The 21076-nt window shown below is 45.4% G+C and overlaps 1 protein-coding gene across 1 annotated transcript in view; it reads left to right on the top strand.

The window, feature by feature from the left end:
- LOC112254952 (plexin-A1) overlaps positions 1-21076 on the top strand; it is a 402693-nt gene that overhangs the window by 57677 nt on the left and 323940 nt on the right. Inside the window, 1 exon segment of the mRNA XM_042324754.1 lies at positions 10678-12084. Coding sequence (XP_042180688.1) covers positions 10903-12084 — 1182 coding nt within the window. The 5' untranslated portion in view covers positions 10678-10902.

Raw genomic sequence — 21076 nt, 5'->3', positions numbered from 1 at the left:
CTGATAAAATTTAGGGAGTCTTGTTTTCAGATTAGCCTTGTTAAAATCCCCAGCTACAATGAATGCAGCCTCCGGATAAATCGTTTCCAGTTTGCAGAGAGTTAAATAAAGTTCGTTCAGAGCCATCGATGTGTCTGCTTGGGGGGGGGGTATATACGGCTGTGATTATAATCGAAGAGAATTCTCTTGGTAGATAATGCGGTCTACATTTGATTGTGAGGAATTCTAAATCAGGTGAACAGAAGGATTTGAGTTCCTGTATGTTTCTTTCATCACACCATGTCACGTTGGCCATAAGGCATACGCCCCCGCCCCTCTTCTTACCAGAAAGATGTTCATTTCTGTCGGCGCGATGCGTGGAGAAACCCGCTGGCTGCACCGCTTCGGATTGCGTCTCTCCAGTTAGCCATGTTTCCGTGAAGCAGAGAACGTTACAGTCTCTGATGTCCCTCTGGAATGCTACTCTTGCTCGGATTTCATCAACCTTGTTGTCAAGAGACTGGACATTGGCAAGAAGAATGCTAGGGAGTGGTGCACGATGTGCCCGTCTCCGGAGTCTGACCAGAAGACCGCTTCGTTTCCCTCTTTTTCTGAGTCGTTTTTTTGGGTCGCTGCATGGGAACCATTCCGTGGCACTGGTTGTAAGGCAGAACACAGGATCCGCATCGCGAAAAACATATTCTTGGTCGTACTGATGGTGAGTTGACGCTGATCTTATATTCAGTAGTTCTTCTCGGCTGTATGTAATGAAACCTAAGATGACCTGGGGTACTAGTGTAAGAAATAACACGTAAAAAAACAAAAACTGCATAGTTTCCTAGGAACGCGAAGCGAGGCGGCCATCTCTGTCGGCGCCGGAAGTCAACAAAGTAGGCATAATTGCAAGTTATTTATTTATCCATTATTTTACCAGGTAAGTTGACTGAGAACACGTTCTCATTTGCAGCAATGACCTGGGGAATAGTTACAGGGGAGAGGGGGATTAATGAGCCAATTGTAAACTGGGGATTATCAAATCAAATCAAATGTATTTATATAGCCCTACGTACATCAGCTGATATCTCAAAGTGCTGTACAGAAACCCAGCCTAAAACCCCAAACAGCAAGCAATGCAGGTGTAGAAGCACGGTGGCTAGGAAAAACTCCCTAGAAAAGCCAAAACCTAGGAAGAAACCTAGAGAGGAACCAGGCTATGTGGGGTGGCCAGTCCTCTTCTGGCTGTGCCGGGTGGAGATTATAACAGAACATGGCCAAGATGTTCAAATGTTCATAAATGACCAGCATGGTCGTATAATAATAAGGCAGAACAGTTGAAACTGGAGCAGCAGCACGGCCAGGTGGACTGGGGACAGCAAGGAGTCATCATGTCAGGTAGTCCTGAGGCATGGTCCTTAGGGCTCAGGTCCTCCGAGAGAGAGAAAGAAAGAGAGAATTAGAGAGAGCACACTTAAATTCACACAGGACACCGAATAGGACAGGAGAAGTCCTCCAGATATAACAAACTGACCCTAGCCCCCCGACACATAAACTACTGCAGCATAAATACTGGAGGCTGAGACAGGAGGGGTCAGGAGACACTGTGGCCCCATCCGAGGACACCCCCGGACAGGGCCAAACAGGAAGGATATAACCCCACCCACTTTGCCAGAGCACAGCCCCCACACCACTAGAGGGATATCTTCAACCACCAACGTACCATCCTGAGACAAGGCTGAGTATAGCCCACAAAGATCTCAAAGATAAGTGTCATGGGATCTTTAATGATCTCAGATAGTCAGGACACCCGTTTAACGTCCCATCCGAAAGACGGCATCCTACACAGGGCATTGGGATATTTTTAAATCCTTCCAATAGAAATAATAAAAACAATTCAGTTACGAATTGAACTTTTAATTAAACGAGATGACTCTTCACATGGGATGATTTCAATGAACAACAAAAGGGAATATTGAATGATCCCCAATGATTCATCCATCTCCCAAAAACCTTTAACATACATCTGTAAAATGATAATCTAGAAACTAAAGCTTTGGTTGTCTTCTTCTCAGGCTTCCATGTCTTCTCCCTGGACCTCAATGTCCACCTCTTGAACATCAGACTCTGAGGCCTCATCTTCACTGTCACTTTCCAACCTGGTTGTGGATGGCTCGGGCAAATTTCAACCCTTGTATTGGTCTGCCTGTTGAGTGCTTTGGTGTGTGTGTTCCCAAACAAGGACCAGTTGCGCTCTGAGGTGGCTGATGTTGGCGGTATTTGGTGGATGATGGAGGCAAAAGGGGAAAGAGCGTCAGATCCACAAAGTCCCTTCCACCAGGTGCCTGATGAGATATGGTGTCACGCCTTCCATATTGCAATGCCATCCCAAAGCCCTTGCTTGGAAGTGTACTTCGCCAGACTGCCAAGAACATCGCCCTCATCCAGGCCAAGGTGGCGAGACACGGTAGCGATGACACCATAGGCCTTGTTGATCTATGCTCTTGCCAGCATACTTGGGGTCCAACACTGCGGTGTGTATGGGCTTCAGGCAGAAGTCTTCACACGTTTTGATTTATTTCAGAACTGCGGTTTCCTCTGCTTGGAGCAACAGTGAAGTGGGTTTTTTCTTCTTACATCTGCAAGTAGAGTCTAAACATCAGACAGGATGGCATTGTCTTCCTCAATCCGTGCAATAGCTACTGCTAACGGTTTCAGGAGTTTCAGGCTGCCTACCACTCTCCCAAAATACATAATCCAGGAGGATCCTCTTGATGGGGCTGTCCCTATCGGCAAACTGTGATATGGCTATTTCTTGGAGAGACTCTATCCCCTCCAGGAGACTGTCAAACATGATGATAACACCACCCCAACGGGTGTTGCTGGGCAGCTAAAATGTGGTGCTCTTATTCTTCTCACTTTGCCTGGTGAGGTAGGTTGCTGCAATAACTCGATGACCTTTCACATACCTAACCATTTCATTGGCTCTCTTGTAGAGTGTATCCATTGTTCTCAGTGCCATGATGCCCTTGAGGAGCAGATTCAATGCTTGAGCAGCACAGGCAATGGGTGTTATGTGGGGGTAGGACTCCTCCACTTTAGACCAAGCAGACTTTAGACCAAGCAGACCAAGCAGAATGTTCACAGCATTGTTTGTCACCAGTGCAAATAACTTCTGTGGTCCAAGGTCATTGATGACTGCCTTCAGCTCATCTGCAATGTACAGACCGGTGTGTCTGTTGTCCCTTGTATCTGTGCTCTTGCAGAATACTGATTGAGGGGTGGAGATAAAGTTAATTATTCCTTGCCCACGAACATTAGACCACCCATCAGAGATGATTGCAATACAATCGGCCTTCTCTAATTTGCTTGACCTTCACTTGAACTCTGCATCCAACAAAAGTAGATAAAGCATGTCTGGTTGGAGGTGCGTATGCTGGGTGAAGAACATTCAGAAATCTCTTCCAATACACATTGCAGATCATCATCAGAGGTGAAGCAGTTGCATACATAGCTCGAGCAAGGCATTCATCAGCATTTATCTGACTACGTTCCTCCATGGAGTAAAAAAAACTTCTGATTCCAGGAGGACCATGAGCTGTTGCTATCGATAAGGTGTCTGATTCCTCATTTTCACCTCGAATAGAAGTAGAGGGACTTTTGTCAGAGGTTGCTTGTTTTGAGCGCTGAGGGAACTTTATGCACTTGGCCAGATGATTCTGCACCTTTGTTGCATTCTTCACATATGATTTGGCACAGTATTTGCAAATATACACAGCTTTCCCTTCTACATTAGCTGCAGTGAAATATCTCCACACATTATTTTCATGTAAACATTAGAACAAAATTAGTATTTTTTTTCCAAATACAATTCCATGTACAGATAAATAGTTAAGCAGTTAGATTAAACAACTCCTTTTGAAAGATAAATGTTTTAAAATGAAACATGTATGGAAACAAGTGAAATAAGACTCAGTAGGCTCAATCAAGCGAAATCTCACATGGTAGCAAAAAATAACTAGCAGAAATTGTTAACAAGTTAGAAATTATTTAAACACACTTTGCTATAGGCTACTATTTACTAGGTAACGAAAAATAAAGTAATATATAAAATATTCACCCCAACCAGTATTGTTATCAAAACTTACCAGAAAGCATATAGTCCTTGGCTCAGACAGTGTGGTAGTGTTGTCTCAATAGCATCTCATTAGTGTGCAAGATTTTGAGAATCAGCTGTACATGTGATTGAAGAATGCACTTTGCATGCAAAGGGTTGCAATTCCATTGAATTGGGGATAGTTTAACCAAAATATGCCACAAGACCTAGAATTGTCTTATGTGTATCGCACTAAAAAGGTTATTTTGATTTATGAATTGAATCAAAATTCCCCAAATTCCTGGGCATAACTTTCCATGGAAAATGTCCTGTAAAATTCAGACTCTTTGCAACCCATATGAATGGTAACACATATGCATATTGTGTTCCCGGCCTTTGTTGAGATTGAATCCACGGGGGAGGAGTATGGGTTTTGGGGTTTGCTCCCATTCCCCCATCCCCACTCTAACACCGCAACGACCCTCAAAGGCAAATCGCTGCGTTGTCTTCATGTGCATGGTAAAGATTAGAGTTTGAGGCTTGCCCACTCCATCTGAGTGTCTTTGTGTGCTACAGTAGTCTAGATGTGGCTGTGTGTGGGTACTACTGCTAGTGTTGGTGAGGCTATAGCTGTATGGTTACTGCTGCTAGTGTTGGTGTGGCTGAGGCTGTGTGGTTACCGCTGCTAGTGTTGGTGAGGCTGTGGCTGTGTGGTTACTGCTGCTAGTGTTGGTGTGGCTGAGGCTGTGTGGTTACTGCTGCTAGTGTTGGTGAGGCTGTGGCTGTGTGGTTACTGCTGCTAGTGTTGGTGAGGCTGTGGCTGTGTGGTTACTGCTGCTAGTGTTGGTGAGGCTGTGGCTGTGTGGTTACTGCTGCTAGTGTTGGTGAGGCTGTGGCTGTGTGGTTACTGCTGCTAGTGTTGGTGTGGCTGAGGCTGTGTGGTTACTACTGCTAGTGGCGCTGTGGCTGTGGTTACTGCTGCTAGTGTTGGTGAGGCTGTGGCTGTGTGGTTACTGCTGCTAGTGTTGGTGAGGCTGTGGCTGTGTGGTTACTGCTGCTAGTGTTGGTGTGGCTGAGGCTGTGTGGTTACTACTGCTAGTGGCGGTGAGGCTGTGGCTGTGGTTACTACTGCTAGTGTTGGTGAGGCTGTGTGGTTACTACTGCTAGTGGCGGTGAGGCTGTGGCTGTGTGGTTACCACTGCTAGTGGTGATGTGGCTGTGTGCTTACTACTGCTAGTGTTGGTGAGGCTGTGTGTGTTTACTACTGCTCGTGGTGGTGAGGCTGTGTGTGTTTACTACTGCTAGTGTTGGTGAGGCTGTGTGTGTTTACTACTGCTAGTGTTGGTGAGGCTGTGTGTGTTTACTACTGCTCGTGGTGGTGAGGCTGTGTGTGTTTACTACTGCTAGTGTTGGTGAGGCTGTGTGTGTTTACTACTGCTCGTGTTGGTGAGGCTGTGTGTGTTTACTACTGCTCGTGGTGGTGAGGCTGTGTGTGTTTACTACTGCTAGTGTTGGTGAGGCTGTGTGTGTTTACTACTGCTAGTGTTGGTGAGGCTGTGTGTGTTTACTACTGCTCGTGGTGGTGAGGCTGTGTGTGTTTACTACTGCTAGTGTTGGTGAGGCTGTGTGTGTTTACTACTGCTAGTGTTGGTGAGGCTGTGTGTGTTTACTACTGCTCGTGGTGGTGAGGCTGTGTGTGTTTACTACTGCTAGTGTTGGTGAGGCTGTGTGTGGTTACCGTTCTCTCTCTCCCACCTACTGCAGCGTTGGTCCGACGACGCTTGGTTTTCCTACCGATGGCACAGATGTGACCCACATGTTAAAAATGCAGCAAGGAGAAAGTTAGCTTGAGCTCTGTGCGAGGAGTCAGTCACTTGGCTTTTTTCTTCTCTTCCCCTCCTCACCGAGCGGCAAGTGCTGTAATTGATATGCCACCGGCAATAAATCAGCTGTACGCCGGGGCCGAGCGGGGGCCATTATCTGAACGGACAGGTTTAGCGCCGGGCTCCGTCAAAGAGGTGTATGCAACTGGTTACTAGGCTACCCGTCTATATAATAGCCATGTTATCGTTACTCATTGTGTATTTATTATAACTTTTTTTATTACGTGTTTTACTTTTCTGTTATTTCTCTATTTAATTTCTCTCTGCATTTTTTGTATTTATTTTATTTAACCTTTATTTAACTAGGCAAGTCAGTTAAGAACAAATTCTTATCACGGCCAGATGTGATGCAGCCTGGATTCGAACCAGGTACTGCAGTGATGCCTCTCGCTTTGAGATGTCGTGTCTTAGACCACTGTGTTACTCGGGAGCCCAAGTGGCGCGTTGTTGGAAAGGGCCCATAAGTAAGTATTTCACTGTTAGTCTACACCTGTTGTTTACGAGGCATGTGACAAATACATTTTATTTTATTTGGCGTAGGTGAGAGAGAGCACAGAGCGAGAGAGCGTGTTGAGGGAGAGACCTGATTTTATACATTCTGTTTGATTATGTCACCCCCTCTTCATGTTCTTCTCGGGGACTACACACACTCACACGCTGCATTTTAATGGTGAACTTTTTGGTTTGGAAAAAGTCACATTTCCCCCACTGAATCTTCCTCCAATGTACACACACACATACCACCCCTCCCCCGCTAACCCAAGCTCACTCATTAACCACTGTTAATCCAAATAAACTGAAACAAAAGGTTTTAAGTGACCCCCCCAGTCCCATCCATTCCGACTGGACCCACACTGAAGCCCATTGGGACAACAATCGATATGTCATTCTGATATAAAAACCAATCAATCTTGAAAAGCCCGAAAGGAAAAGGTTCACGGTACTGTTTTTGCGTTTTGAATGTGATTACAGCGCGGGCCTAGATGTCTCTGTAGATTCTCAACTGACAGGTTAAAAGGTGAAACGTGCTGAAGCCCCAAATGATTGACATGTTTTCCTGATCTTCCCGCGATATAGGGTTCAGCCTGGTTTTACAGCCTTTTTCTGAACAGGTAAAAGGAAGAGAGGGAAAATTGTCATGGTCATGGTGGCAAATTCTTTATTGGGGAGGGATTGACAATTTCCTCATCTGTCAATAATTCCATAGGGATTTGGGAGAAATGTGTCCATTCCCAACCTGCTCTCTCCTCTCCCATCTAAAGCTGACTCTATTGATAGGGTAATAGGCTTAAGCCTGGCATGCATTTCAGCCTCCCATTTTATAGAATTAGCCATTGTGAGTGAGCTGACATTGTATTTTGCAATAGCATGCATTGGACAGTCTGCCGTGATAGCATTTTCCTTATTACTCTGGGTAGATGACAACCAGCCAGAGACCCAGGCAGATTAAATGTGTTGCTCTATTCACGCTCTGTTCTGTCAAGTCGGCTGAAAATGAAGAGGAATTACTTTAGAGACAACTTTCTCTCTTTTTCGTTCTCTCACGTTTTTGCTCACGGAAATGACAAGAATGAAAAAGAGCTAGCCAGCCCATGCCACGCTTTAAATTGACATCTGCTCTCGATGCGCGCAACGTTATCGTAACGCTGAACAATAAAATTACAAAAATACATTGGCTAACTCATCACTATATTGCGCCTGCTTATGTAGAGGAATCTCTTACACAGGTGAATATTTCTAAAAAAATTTTTTAGATGCACAGCCATATCTACTAACTGGCTGGGCTGGCACTGTACATTTGTTTAGGTATCCCTTTTCGACATGAAGCCGAAAGCCAGCTCTTTATTTAAATTCAGGTGGAGCTGCCTGCCAGCACATTTCTCTTGTCGTCGCCTCCTCCAGATGCTCTCCTTTTTCTTTTTCTCCATCTCTCTCTGCTTCTCCCTCTCTTCACAGCACATTCATCTTGTCCAGGCTTTCATTTGTGGAAATTTAATGACACAAATCCCCCTGAACCTTGCTGTTACTAGAGCTGCCATGGTTTGCAATTCCATACTGTCTTGTACCGACCTCCACTCACTGTAGATGGAGGAAAAGGGGTGGTAATTGCTGTGCATTTTAATGGTTCACTTTTTGGGTTGTAAAAAGGCACATTTTCCCCCTGAATCTTCCTCCAATGTGTGTACATACACACACACACACACACATTGGTAAACTGACCGTAGTTCCTCCGTGCATCCTTGGGGAGTGATTGACAGATAGGCCAACCCCTCAATCACTCTCCAGAGGAAAACCGAAGATAAGGGAAGGAAGAAATAACATTCCTCATTCTCCCTCCCCTCCTTCTCTGTTTGATTTTCTCTATCTCATGCTTTTGTTCCCTCCTCCCTCCCTACTGTTTCTCATCTTTCCCAATTCAGTTCAGTCATAAAATACCCCTACGCCGACACTTTCATAGTCAAGGTGAAATTGAGCCGGGCCTCTGAGAGTTGCTGCGCACAATTTGGCATAATCAGCATTTACAAGAGAACTAATGTCCCGGTATCGCCGGAACTTAATTGGCCTGTCAAGCAGCGCTGAGGCGAGCCAGCTCAAAGCTCTCTGCCATCATTGTCACTGGAGGACACCCAAAAGAAAGGGAAAAAAGTCCTTGTCCATTACTTCCACTCCCCCGTCAATCAATCCCCCTGCCCATTCCTCCTCTCTCCATATTGTGTCTCCTGGATCCTGGATCTGCCATGGGAATCCAACTCTTGGGGCATTGTGATAACATATGAAACAGGATTAATTTAAATTAATGTATGGAAGCCGAGTGAGTGCTGGCACATGTCACATGTCACATATGAGCGTCTCTTCATTTGGAAGCATTAGAGAATATGATGATTTTTTTTTTTTTGGGGGGTGGAATGGAATTAGGGCTAAGTGCCGCTAAATCCAGTCAATCCCACTCCCACACCGGGAATAGCAAAGTGGCCCTTGGAATGTCAACTCAGAACATTTGGCCTACTAAGGTTTGGATGGGAAGCAGATCATTAACATCTGACTGCTGGGAGTGGATGACTGAGTTGGGTTGGCTGGAGTGTAGGACTGGGTTGGGTTGGTTGGAGTGGAGGACTGGGTTGGGTTGGCTGGAGTGTAGGACAGGGTTGGGTTGGCTGGAGTGTAGGACTGGGTTGGGTTGGCTGGAGTGTAGGACTGGGTTGGGTTGGCTGGAGTGGAGTGTAGGACTGGGTTGGGTTGGCTGGAGTGGAGTGGAGGACTGGGTTGGGTTGGCTGGAGTGGAGTGGAGGACTGGGTTGGGTTGGCTGGAGTGGAGGACTGGGTTGGGTTGGCTGGAGTGGAGGACTGGGTTGGGTTGGCTGGAATGAAGGGTTGGGTTGGCTGGAGTGGAGTGGAGGACTGGGTTGGGTTGGCTGGAGTGGAGGACTGGGTTGGGTTGGCTGGAGTGGAGGACTGGGTTGGGTTGGCTGGAATGAAGGGTTGGGTTGGCTGGAGTGGAGTGGAGGACTGGGTTGGGTTGGCTGGAGTGGAGGACTGGATTGGGTTGGCTGGAGTGGAGGACTGGATTGGGTTGCTGGAGTGGAGGACTGGGTTGGGTTGGCTGGAGTGGAGGACTGGGTTGGCTGGACTGGGTTGGGTTGGCTGGAGTGGAGGACTGGGTTGGGTTGGCTGGAGTGGAGGACTGGGTTGGGTTGGCTGGAGTGGAGGACTGGGTTGGCTGGACTGGATGACTGGGTTGGCTGGATTGGATGACTGGGTTGGGTGGGCGAGCAATACTTTGGCTGGAGTGGAAAACTGGTTTTGCATTATTGGAGCCGCAACAACAGACTACGACAACAACTGCAATTTATCTCTCTGGGATGTGTGTGGTATACGTGTCTCAAATCTAGATCCATCTCATTCATTCATTTTCTTCTAGCTTATATTGTACTCTACATCCTGATTGCAGCATAAGGGTGCTGAATCATCATTGTTTTTACTCTACCTCCCTCAGGGTAGCAAACATGTTTTGGCAATCAGAGAGCTGCAGATCTGCCACAGATTAAAAGCGAACCATGCCTCGATGCTATTGACAGAACAAGGCCCTAATTGGGAGAAGAGGGGGATACTGGGTAGTCTCCTGATACCGCATACAGCAACCCACACACTGGGAGGCCTGGGAGGGAGCAGACCTGGACACAACTTGCGGGGTTTCAATAAAAAAAAAGTTTTATAGTCGCATGCACTGGATAATTGTAGTAAAATGTGTTGTTTTACAGGGTTAAGTGCCTTGCCTTGGGCACATCAACAGATGTTTTACATTGTCTGCTCCGGTATTGGAACCAGGGACCTTTCAGTGACTGGCCCAATGGTCTAACCACTAGGCTTGCTGCCATCTGTATGGCGCCCCCTCTGGCAATTTTCTAAGCAGACCATCTCCGATCCTTCACGATACTGTTGAACTTATGAAATATTAATGGCAGGATGTTGTGTGTCTTAAACTCATTGCCGTGTGACTCATTATTGTACTGTGCGTTTTGTAATCCTCCTGTGACTCGCTAGCTATCTTCCTTCATAATGCATTCACGGATATCACTTTGCATCATTAATCTGGGGTGGGTGAATGCCCTACTAACTTTTGTCTAAATTTAGCAGTGCATCTCATCTGCTTATCGGCTCTCAGGCTGATGCATAACCTATAGGAAATGTTCCATTGCGACTCATAATGTGTTTTTTTTCTTGCAGGGCTCTCACCCGTGCTGCTGTGGATGATGCTCTGGATGAAAACTCAGAACACAGAGAGAAAGACACTGGATAAATAGGAGCTTTCCCCCTCTTACCCTCGGCCCATCCAGCCTCCTTCCAGGGGAATATAAGCTAGGACATAAACAGATCCGGACTAGGTGCCGAAGTGAACCCACCCACCTTCCCCATCCCTTCCCCCAGACTTGTCTCCTTTAACCCCCAGATATGTGGCCCCTATTGAGGTCACTCGTTGCCCCTCGCCTGGGGAACCTGCTCCTTCTGGGGGTGCTGGTCCTCTTGACAGTCCCGTCCTTGACCAGAGGTCAACCCCAGCCCTTCAAATCCTTCTCCCCACCAGACTGGGGGCTGACACACCTGGCCATCCACAACAAGACGGGTGAGGTTTACGTTGGCACGGTCAACTGGATCTTCAAGCTCTCTAGCAACCTTACCAAGCTGCGGAGCCACATGACTGGCCCTGTGGCGGATAACGAGAAGTGCTATCCCCCGCCCAGCGTCCAGTCATGCCCCCACGACCTTGCCCAGACCAACAACGTCAACAAGTTGCTTCTCATCGACTATGCCCAGAATCGACTCATCGCCTGCGGGAGCACCTCCCAAGGAATCTGTCAGTTCCTCAGGCTGGACGACCTGTTCAAACTGGGTGAGCCGCACCACCGTAAGGAGCACTACCTGTCCAGCGTGACCGAGTCTGGCACCATGTCTGGGGTCATCATCACATCCCAGCACAGCCCCGCCAGCAAGCTCTTCATCGGCACACCCATTGACGGCAAGTCCGAGTACTTCCCCACTCTCTCCAGCCGCAAGCTGATGTCCAACGAGGAGAACGCTGACATGTTCAGCTTTGTCTATCAGGATGAGTTTGTCTCCTCACAGCTCAAGATCCCTTCGGACACTCTCAGCAAATTCCCTGCATTTGACATCTACTATATCTACGGCTTCAGCAGCGAACATTTTGTCTACTACCTGACCATGCAGCTGGACACTCAGCTCACTTCGCCTGACGCCTCTGGCGAACAGTTCTTCACATCCAAGATTGTCCGCCTCTGTGTGGACGACTCAAAGTTCTACTCGTACGTGGAGTTCCCCATCGGCTGCACCAAGGATGGGGTGGAGTATCGTCTCGTCCAGGACGCCTACCTCAGCCGTCCCGGCAAGCAGTTGGCTGACTCCTTAGGAATTTCCGAAGACGAGGACATCCTGTTCACTGTGTTCTCGCAGGGCCAGAAGAACCGGGCCAAGCCGCCCAAGGAGTCAGCCCTGTGCCTGTTCACACTGCGCCGCATCAAGGAGAAGATCAAGGAGCGCATCCAGTCCTGCTACCGGGGAGAGGGGAAGCTCTCACTACCCTGGCTGCTCAACAAGGAACTGGCCTGCATCAACTCAGTGAGTCCTTTGGCCTTCTTAACGCTACTGATCTCGATCTGATTCAGTTCTGCTATGCCTGCATCACAACTCAGTGAGTCCTGTGGCCCTCTGAATACATTTACATTTGAGTCATTTTGCATAAGCTCTTATCCAGGGCAACATACAGTTAGTGCATTCATCTTAAGATAGCTAGGTTGGACAACCACATATCACAGTCGTAGCAAGTATATTTTTCCTCTCAAGAAGTTATCAGCAAAGTTAGTGGTAGTAGGAAAAGACAAACAATATTGATCTCTATCTGATTCTCTGATTCAATTATGCTATGCCCCACAAATTCGGTCCTCTTTGATTCCTATTATGTATTTTCAGAGAGTATTGAACATAAGGCCTAAACTCTGTAATGGCACACCTTGTGGTTAGACAAGGGCAAGGCATACTGTAATCTCACTGAACATCTGTCAAACTTGAAGATACCGTAGTTTCAGCCGAATCAAATTTTATTAGTCACATGCGCCTTATACAACAGGTGTCGACCTTACCATGAAATGCTCATTTACAAGCCCTTAACCAACAATGCAGTTCAAGAAATAGTTAAGAAAATATTAACTAAATGAGCTAAAGTAAATTTAAAAAAAGTAAAGCAATAAAATGAGATAACAATAACGAGGCTATATACAGGGAATACCAAGTCAATGTGCTGTGGTACAAGAAGGTTGAGGTAGTTGGTACATGTAGGTTGGGGTAAAGTGACTATGCATAGATAGTAAACAGCAAGTAGCAGCAGTGTAAAAACAAAGGAGGGGGGTCAATGTAAATAGTCCAGGTGGCCATTTGATTAATTGTTCAGCAGCCCAGACCTGGTTCTCCCGTACCACTTGCTGTGCGGTAGCAGTGAAAATAGTCTATGACTTGGGTGACTGGAGTCTTTAACAATTTTGTGGGCCTTCCTCTAACACCGCCTAGTATATAGGTCTTGGATGGTAGGAAGCTAGGCCCCAGTGGTATATTGGGCTATACGCACTACCCTCTGTAGCGCCTTACAGTCAAATGCCTAGCAGTTGCCATACCAGGTGGTGATGCAACCGGTCAGGATGCCCTCGATGGTGCAGCTGTATAACTTTTTGAGGATCTGGGGACCCATGCCAAATATTTTCAAGGGGGAGGAGGGTGTTGTGCCTTCTTCACAACATTCTTGGTATGTTTGGACCATGATAGTTTGTTGGTGATGTGGAGGCCAAGGAATCTCTCGACACACTCTGTGTCTTGCTCACGTAGAGGGAGAGGTTGTTGCCCTGGCACCACATTGCAGGGAGTACAGGAGGGAACTAAGCACGCACCCCTGTGGGGCCCCGGTGTTGAGGATCAGCGTGGCAGATGTGTTGTTGCCTACCATGGCTACCGACTTGAGTGCTATGGGTTGGTTATCATTTAGGCAGGTTTCCTTTGCATTCTTGGGCACAGGGACTATGGTGGTCTGTTTGAAACATGTGGGTATTACAGACTCGGTCAGGGAGAAGTTGAAAATATCATTGAAGACACTTGCCAGTTGGTCCGCGCATGGTCTGAGTACATGCCCTGGTAGTCCGTTTGGCCCCACGGCCTTGTGATTGTTGACCTGTTTATAGGACATTCTCACATCTGCTACGGATAGCGTGATCACACTGTGGTCCGGAACGGCTGGTGCTCTCATGCATGCTTCAGTGTTGCTTGTCTCGAAGCGAGCATAAAAGGCATTTAGCTTGTCTGGTAGGCTTGTGTCACTGGGCAGTTCGCGGCTGGGTTTTCCTTTTATAGTCCGAAATAGTTTGAAAGCCCTGCCACACCTGACGAGCATCAGAGCTGGTGTAGTCGGATTCAATCTTATTCCTGTATTGACGCTTTGCCTGTTTGATGGTTTGTCTGAAGGCATAGCAGAATTTCTTATAAGCGTCAGGATAAGTGTTCTGCTCCTTGAAAGCGGCAGCTCTAGCCTTTAGCTCGGTGCGGCTGATGCCTGTAATCCATGGCTTCTGGTTGGGATATGTACGTACGGTCACTGTGGGGATGACGTTATCAATGCACTTATTGATGAAGCCGGTGACTGAGGTGATATACCATTGGATATCACCTCAGTCCTGGCAATGCCATTGGATGAGTCATGGAACATATACCACTCTGTGCTAATAAAAAGTCCTGTAGCGTACCATCCGCGAGTTCTGACCAATTCCATATTGAGAGAGTAACTGGTACTTCCTACTTTAGTTTTTGCTTTTAAGCAGGAATCAGGAGGATAGAGTTAAGGTCAGATTTGCCAACTGGAGGGAGAGCTTTGTATGCGTCTCTGTTTGTGGCGTAAAGGTAGAGGTCAAGTTTTTTTTCCTCTGGTTGCACGTGACATGCTGGTAGAAATAAGGTAAAACAGATTTAAGTTTGCCAGCTTTAAAGTCCCCGGCCACTAGGAGCGCCACTTCTGAATGAGCATTTTCTTATTTGCTTATGGCCTTATAAAACTTGTTGAGTGCGGTCTTTGTGCCTGCATGGGTTTGTGGCGGTAAATAGATGGCTACGAATAATATAGTTGAGAACTCTCTTGGTAGAAAATGTGGTCTACAGCTTATCATGAGGTACTCTACATTAGGCATGCAATATCTCGAGACTTCTTTAATATTAGACATCATGCACCAGCTGTTATTGACAAATGGACACACAACCTTGCCTCTTGTCTTACCAGACATAGCTGCTCTGTCCTGCCGATGCACAGAAAACCCAGCCAGCTCTATGCTCTTCGTGTCGTTGTTGAACCACGACTCGGTGAAACATAAGACATCACAGTTTTTAATGTCCCGTTGGTAGGATAGTCTCGACCTTAGATCATCGAGTTTGTTTTCCAGTGATTGCACATTGGCCAATAGAACCGGTGGTAATGACGATTTACTCACTCGCCTACGTATCCTAACAAGGCACCCCGACCTTCTCCCTCTATCTCTGCCTTTTCTTCATGCAAATGACGGGGATTTGGGCCTCGTCACTGGAGAGCAGTATATCCTTTGCGTCGGACTGATTAAATACAACATCTTTGTCCAGTTCGGGGTTAGTAATCCCTGTTCTGATGGTCAGAAACTAAGAGACGGTATCAACAACATTTATGTACAAATTAAGTAACTAACAACGCAAAAACAATACTTTACAAAATAGCACAGTTGGTTAGGAGCCCGTAAAATGGCAGCCATCCCCTCCGGCACCATTCTGGGACAGCCAGACTTCAATTATCATGATTTTGCCTCAGATAGATGTTGGCGAAGGGTACATGCATAGCCTATGCAATGCATGCACATATACACACATAGCTAGTAGTGATGAGGGAGAAAATCTGTAGTTACATATCACAATTGTATTTTGGACAATTTTATATAGATTCTGACTCGATAAAAAAATATAAATAGCTTGTTCTCTATCTTTTTAAGTGGTGAGCCAACATGTTTTCAGCACTTTTTTTTCTCCATGACTGATTAACATAAAAACATCTCATGATCTCTCTTGTCCCTCTGCAGCAGACATGTAGTGAGAAATATGTTTGGAGCATCATCCTATTATCGAATTGCAATGCATATATAATCATGAGAATCTCAATACATATCGTATCGGCATCTAAATAGGGTGATAATGTCGTATCGCGAGGTCCCTGGCCATTCCCAACCCCAGTATCCTCCTAGAGCTTTTGGCAACATACAGTGGGGCAAAAAAGTATTTAGTCAGCCACCAATTGTGCAAGTTCTCCCACTTAAAAAGATGAGGCCTGTAATTTTCATCATAGTTTTCATCATAGGTACACTTCAACTATGACAGACAAAATGAGAAACAAAAATGCAGAAAATCACATGGTAGGATTTTTAATGAATTTATTTGCAAATTATGGTGGAAAATAAGTATTTGGTCAATAACAAAAGTTTATCTCAATACTTTGTTATATACCCTTTGTTGGCAATGACAGAGGTCAAATGTTTTCTGTAAGTTTTCACACACTGTTGCTGGTATTTTGGCCCATTCCTCCATGCAGATCTCCTCTCGAGCAGTGATGTTTTGGGGCTGTTGCTGGGCAACACGGACTTTCAACTTCCTCCAAAGATTTTCTATGGGGTTGAGATCTGGAGACTGGCTAGGCCACTCCAGGACCTTGAAATGCTTCTTACGAAGCCACTCCTTCGTTGCCCGGGCGGTGTGTTTGGGATCATTGTCATGCTGAAAGACCCAGCCACGTTTCATGTTCAATGCCCTTGCTGATGGGAGGAGGTTTTCACTCAAAATCTCATGATACATGGCCCCATTCATTCTTTCCTTTACACGGATCAGTCGTCCTGGTCCCTTTGCAGAAAAACAGCCCCAAAGCATGATGTTTCCACCCCCATGCTTCACAGTAGGTATGGTGTTCTTTGGATGCAACTCAGCATTCTTTGTCCTCCAAACACGACGAGTTGAGTTTTTACCAAAAAGTTCTATTTTGGTTTCATCTGACCATATGACATTCTCCCAATCTTCTTCTGGATCATCCAAATGCTCTCTAGCAAACTTCAGACTGGCCTGGACATGTACTGGCTTAAGCAGGGGGACACGTCTGGCACTGCAGGATTTGAGTCCCTGGCGGCGTAGTGTGTTACTGATGGTAGGCTTTGTTACTTTGGTCCCAGCTCTCTGCAGGTCATTCACTAGGTCCCACCGTGTGGTTCTGGGATTTTTGCTCACCGTTCTTGTGATCATTTTGACCCCACGGGGTGAGATCTTGCATGGAGCCCCAGATCGAGGGAGATTATCAGTGGTCTTGTATGTCTTCCATTTCCTAATAATTGCTCCCACAGTTGATTTCTTCAAACCAAGCTGCTTACCTATTGCAGATTCAGTCTTCCCAGCCTGTTGCAGGTCTACAATTTTCTTTCTGGTGTCCTTTGACAGCTCTTTGGTCTTGGCCATAGTGGAGTTTGGAGTGTGACTGTTTGTGGTTGTGGACAGGTGTCTTTTATACTGATAACAAGTTCAAACAGGTGCCATTAATACAGGTAACGAGTAGAGGACAGAGGAGCCTCTTAAAGAGGCTCAAAAGAGGCTTAAAGAAAGTTACAGGTATGTGAGAGACAGAGATCTTGCTTGTTTGTAGGTGACCAAACACTTATTTTCCACCATCATTTGCAAATAAATTCATAAAAAGTCCTACAATGTGATTTTCTGGATTTTTTCCCTAATTTTGTCTGTCAAAGTTGACTATGATGAAAATTACAGGCCTCTCATCTTTTTAAGTGGGAGAACTTGCACAATTGGTGGCTGACTAAATACTTTTTTGCCCCACTGTATGCTGTAGAAATATACTACAGGAATATACAATTAATAGCTAGTCTGTTGACCTGGTCTGTTGACCTCTGACATTGTGCTTTGCCTTGGACCTTTCTCAACACCTCTCTGCCATGATGCTGGCATTTAGGTTCAGTCCCCTTCGACAACTTCTCCCTGGGGCCATCTTTAGAACAATGGTAATTAGCGAGAGGCGGTGCGACGCGTCTAGACTGAACCCAGTTCCCATACTCACCCTGCTTTCTTCCTGGAACCTCTGAGTGATTTGATTTAGCCCAACAGGGACATCATTAGCCCTGTCTCTGGAATTTGTGAAATGTCACTCAAACGAGTGGCTGAGGCACGCACACACAAACTCGAACTCGAATTCATTGAGAGAGGGTTGATCGGATGCTGTATGCAGTGCTAGGACCCACAGGGAAGACAGAGGCTTGGCTGGGTTTCCCCCCACTGATCCACCGTGCGTGGCATTACAAAGCGCACACACCCACAGCAGGCTGAGATGAATGCAATACACAGTACATCTCACTCGCTTGTTCACTCACTCTCGGTGGGTACAGCTGGACCTTATTTTTTATTTATTTATTTTTATTTTACCTTTATTTAACTAGGCAAGTCAGTTAAGAACAAATTCTTATTTTTAATGACGGCTTAGGGGGTTAACTGCCTGTTCAGGGGCAGAACAACAGATTTGTACCTTGTCAACTCGGGGGTTTGAACTTGCAACCTTCCGGTTACTAGTCCAATGCTCTAACCACTAGGCTACCCTGCCGCCCCATATGGTCACAATGGTGTTGAAATGGGTACAGCTGTACACCCTATACAGTGGTTCCTGCGAGCTTGCACCGCGGGACTTAGAGGTACCCAGCGTCATGGCTTTATTGATCCAGACCACCACAAGGGTGCGTTAGAGCACTCATTATGCATTTGAATCCCAACATTTTTATGACTAATCATATCGAGTGGTTCCAATGACGAATTTTGACGCGTGCCACTGGTCCCTGAGTGAGGATGGCTGACAAAATGTACAATTGAGAGGAATATGTTTGTGCATATTTTTTTTCATAAAGTTAATTTACGAAAATCTCTATTTAGCAAGTTATCTGACTAGCTAACATTAGCCAGCTAGCTAGTGTTGGGGGAATGAATTTGTAATTTGTGTTGTTTAATGCTTTAGGGACTCCTGGGAAAACCAGGCTGTCGTCTTGTGAAACAGTGGATGTAAAGAATCTAGCTAGCTAAAGCATTTACTGCAAATTGAATATACAATTGCGTAAGCTTGCCTTGCAGTGCAGCTGAAGTAACATAGCTAACTATTTGCTTGCTTATTGTGTAGTGGAGGATAAAATATCTGTATGCTTATGGATGTGTAACCAATCTGTGTATGGACCCTGAAATGTATGAATATTAGTTCAGAACTATGAACCTCTGCTATCATAGTTGTTGTATCAACTTCAAGTCTGAATGTCATTAATGAAGCCTATGTGTAACCAGTGTGAAATGGCTAGCTAGTTAGCGGGGTGCGCGCTAATAGCGTTTAAATCGGTGACATCACTCGCTCTGAGACCTTGAAGTAGTTGTTCCCCTTGCTCTGAGCGATGGGTAACGATGCTTCGAGGGTGGCTGTTGTCGATGTGTGCAGAGGGTGTCTGGTTCGAGCCCAGGTAGGGGTAAGGATAGGGACGGAAGCTATACTGTTACATATTGATAGAGTAGAATGTAATAACTTTATTGTGCCAAGGATGCAAGTCCTATATACTTGTACTGTTGAGATTCCCACATTGTAGCCTGTTCGTTGAATATATTCACTGATCATGTACTCTTCCTTTGCAAATAAAGGTGCGGTTCAGGTATGAATCTCTGAGACATTATTTTTCAGTTATATCGAAGTCCATTATTTGAATGATGCTGTGTCTGCATGTATGTATTACAATTATACACTTCAGTGTTTACCACTCCTGCTCCTGGGACATCAATGATTACACATTGTAAATATGCAATGGACTAGAAACATGATTGATTTGTAATTCATATATACAGAAAAAAACTATGCATATCTAACTCCCTTCATCTGCGTTAATCTGAGGACACAGGATAGTATTACAATGAGATACTTAATTTCAACCAGTGGAGAATGTGAAACGCTTTATTGAAAGAAGTTCATTATCCAGGTGTTATAAATACATAAATGCATTATAATTATGATAATTGTAATATTATAAATACAAGTTCAGTCTGTACTTCAATGCACATATGGTGTGCATTATAAAACAGGGAAGAAAGACGAGGTGGGGAGAGAGGGGTAGAAGACAAAGAGAAAGAGGTAAGAACAGCGGCAGACTAATGATACAGTGCTACCCTAATATTCTCTCAGTTCATCACAATTGTGGTGTTTCCTAACCAGCCTTGGGTCCCCAGTTTGTCAAAAGGTTATCTTAAGAGCGGGTGACGTGGTGATGACGGGACTGACTTCTTCTTCTCACGTCAAAACATACCTGCAGACGAGTGACAGATGGATAGAGAGGTGGCATGATTAAGCCTTTTTTTTTCTCTAACATGGTCAGTCACTCTGGGACTACTACATATATGTCTGTAAAGCATCTCTTTAATAATACTTCCTCTTGACCCGAGGAAGTGACATCTCACCTATGATCATGCTGTGCCCACTCTGGGTGTATTTATGTAGTGTAAATCTGAAAATTAGCTGACATTTAAGGTATTTTAATTAATGCATGTGAGACAGGTTCCATGTACAACAAGACAGGCAGAGATGGAGAAAAAGAACACAGAACAGTTTAATTACCTCTGGTTATGGACACTTTTGCCAGCAATAAAGCTTCTACGTCCTGTTCCTCGGACAGTGAACATCTGGCAATGTCAACATTTTTGAACCCTTTATCAGCTCGCTCTCTGAAAGTAAAGAAAACAATAACTGAGATATGACTGTTCAATCTAAAGCAGCAGATTTTTAGGATACGTCACTACAGCCCAGTGCTGCTAACCTGAGATGCCATCTTCGTAGGTGTCCGCTTTGATTTCCTTTGTGTCGGAAAAAAGTTGCTTTCAGAACAATTATTTTTGATTGAAAATAAAAAAGGTTTTGCTCTCGACAAAAAGACACAAATGTACCTTCATAGCATAAAACAATTTGCCTGTGAATAACCACATCTTCACACAAATGTGCAAACGTGTATGCAGAATTCTTGACGCACAACCGAAGATGCTGCCATATCCTGCCAGTACACCCACAAGTGAGCTACTCAGGAGCGGAATGATGTGTGGAAGAGGGAAAGGAATGAGATGGGAACAACAATTTGTTGCAAGTTGGGGAGGAGGGCTAATAGCTGAACAATAGACTATTCAACCTTTACTAAAGAATAGTCTAAAAGCCGAGCTAGGTGTGCAAATCCAACCTCCTATCACAGACCAGATTTGCCCTAACAACCAAAGGGTAGCTTGCTGCTCAATGTAATAAAGTAATTACTTTCAAATAAGTTACCTTACATGTTATGTTGGCTGACAATTCGCTGTCCTTACAAACGACACAGCATATCATTACTGCAGTATGTACCGGTATGTTAGCTAGCTACCTAACGTTAGTAGTTATACATCAAACTTGCCAGTATGTTAACTATATGCTATCTAAATACCCAACGTTTATTGACTTGATTATTCTCGTCATTCTTAGCTT

This window comes from Oncorhynchus tshawytscha, linkage group LG07 (assembly GCF_018296145.1).
Source record: "Oncorhynchus tshawytscha isolate Ot180627B linkage group LG07, Otsh_v2.0, whole genome shotgun sequence".
Lineage (NCBI taxonomy): Eukaryota > Metazoa > Chordata > Actinopteri > Salmoniformes > Salmonidae > Oncorhynchus > Oncorhynchus tshawytscha.
The sequence above is the reverse complement of the archived record's forward strand: the minus strand, read 5'-3'. Positions and strand labels throughout refer to the sequence as shown.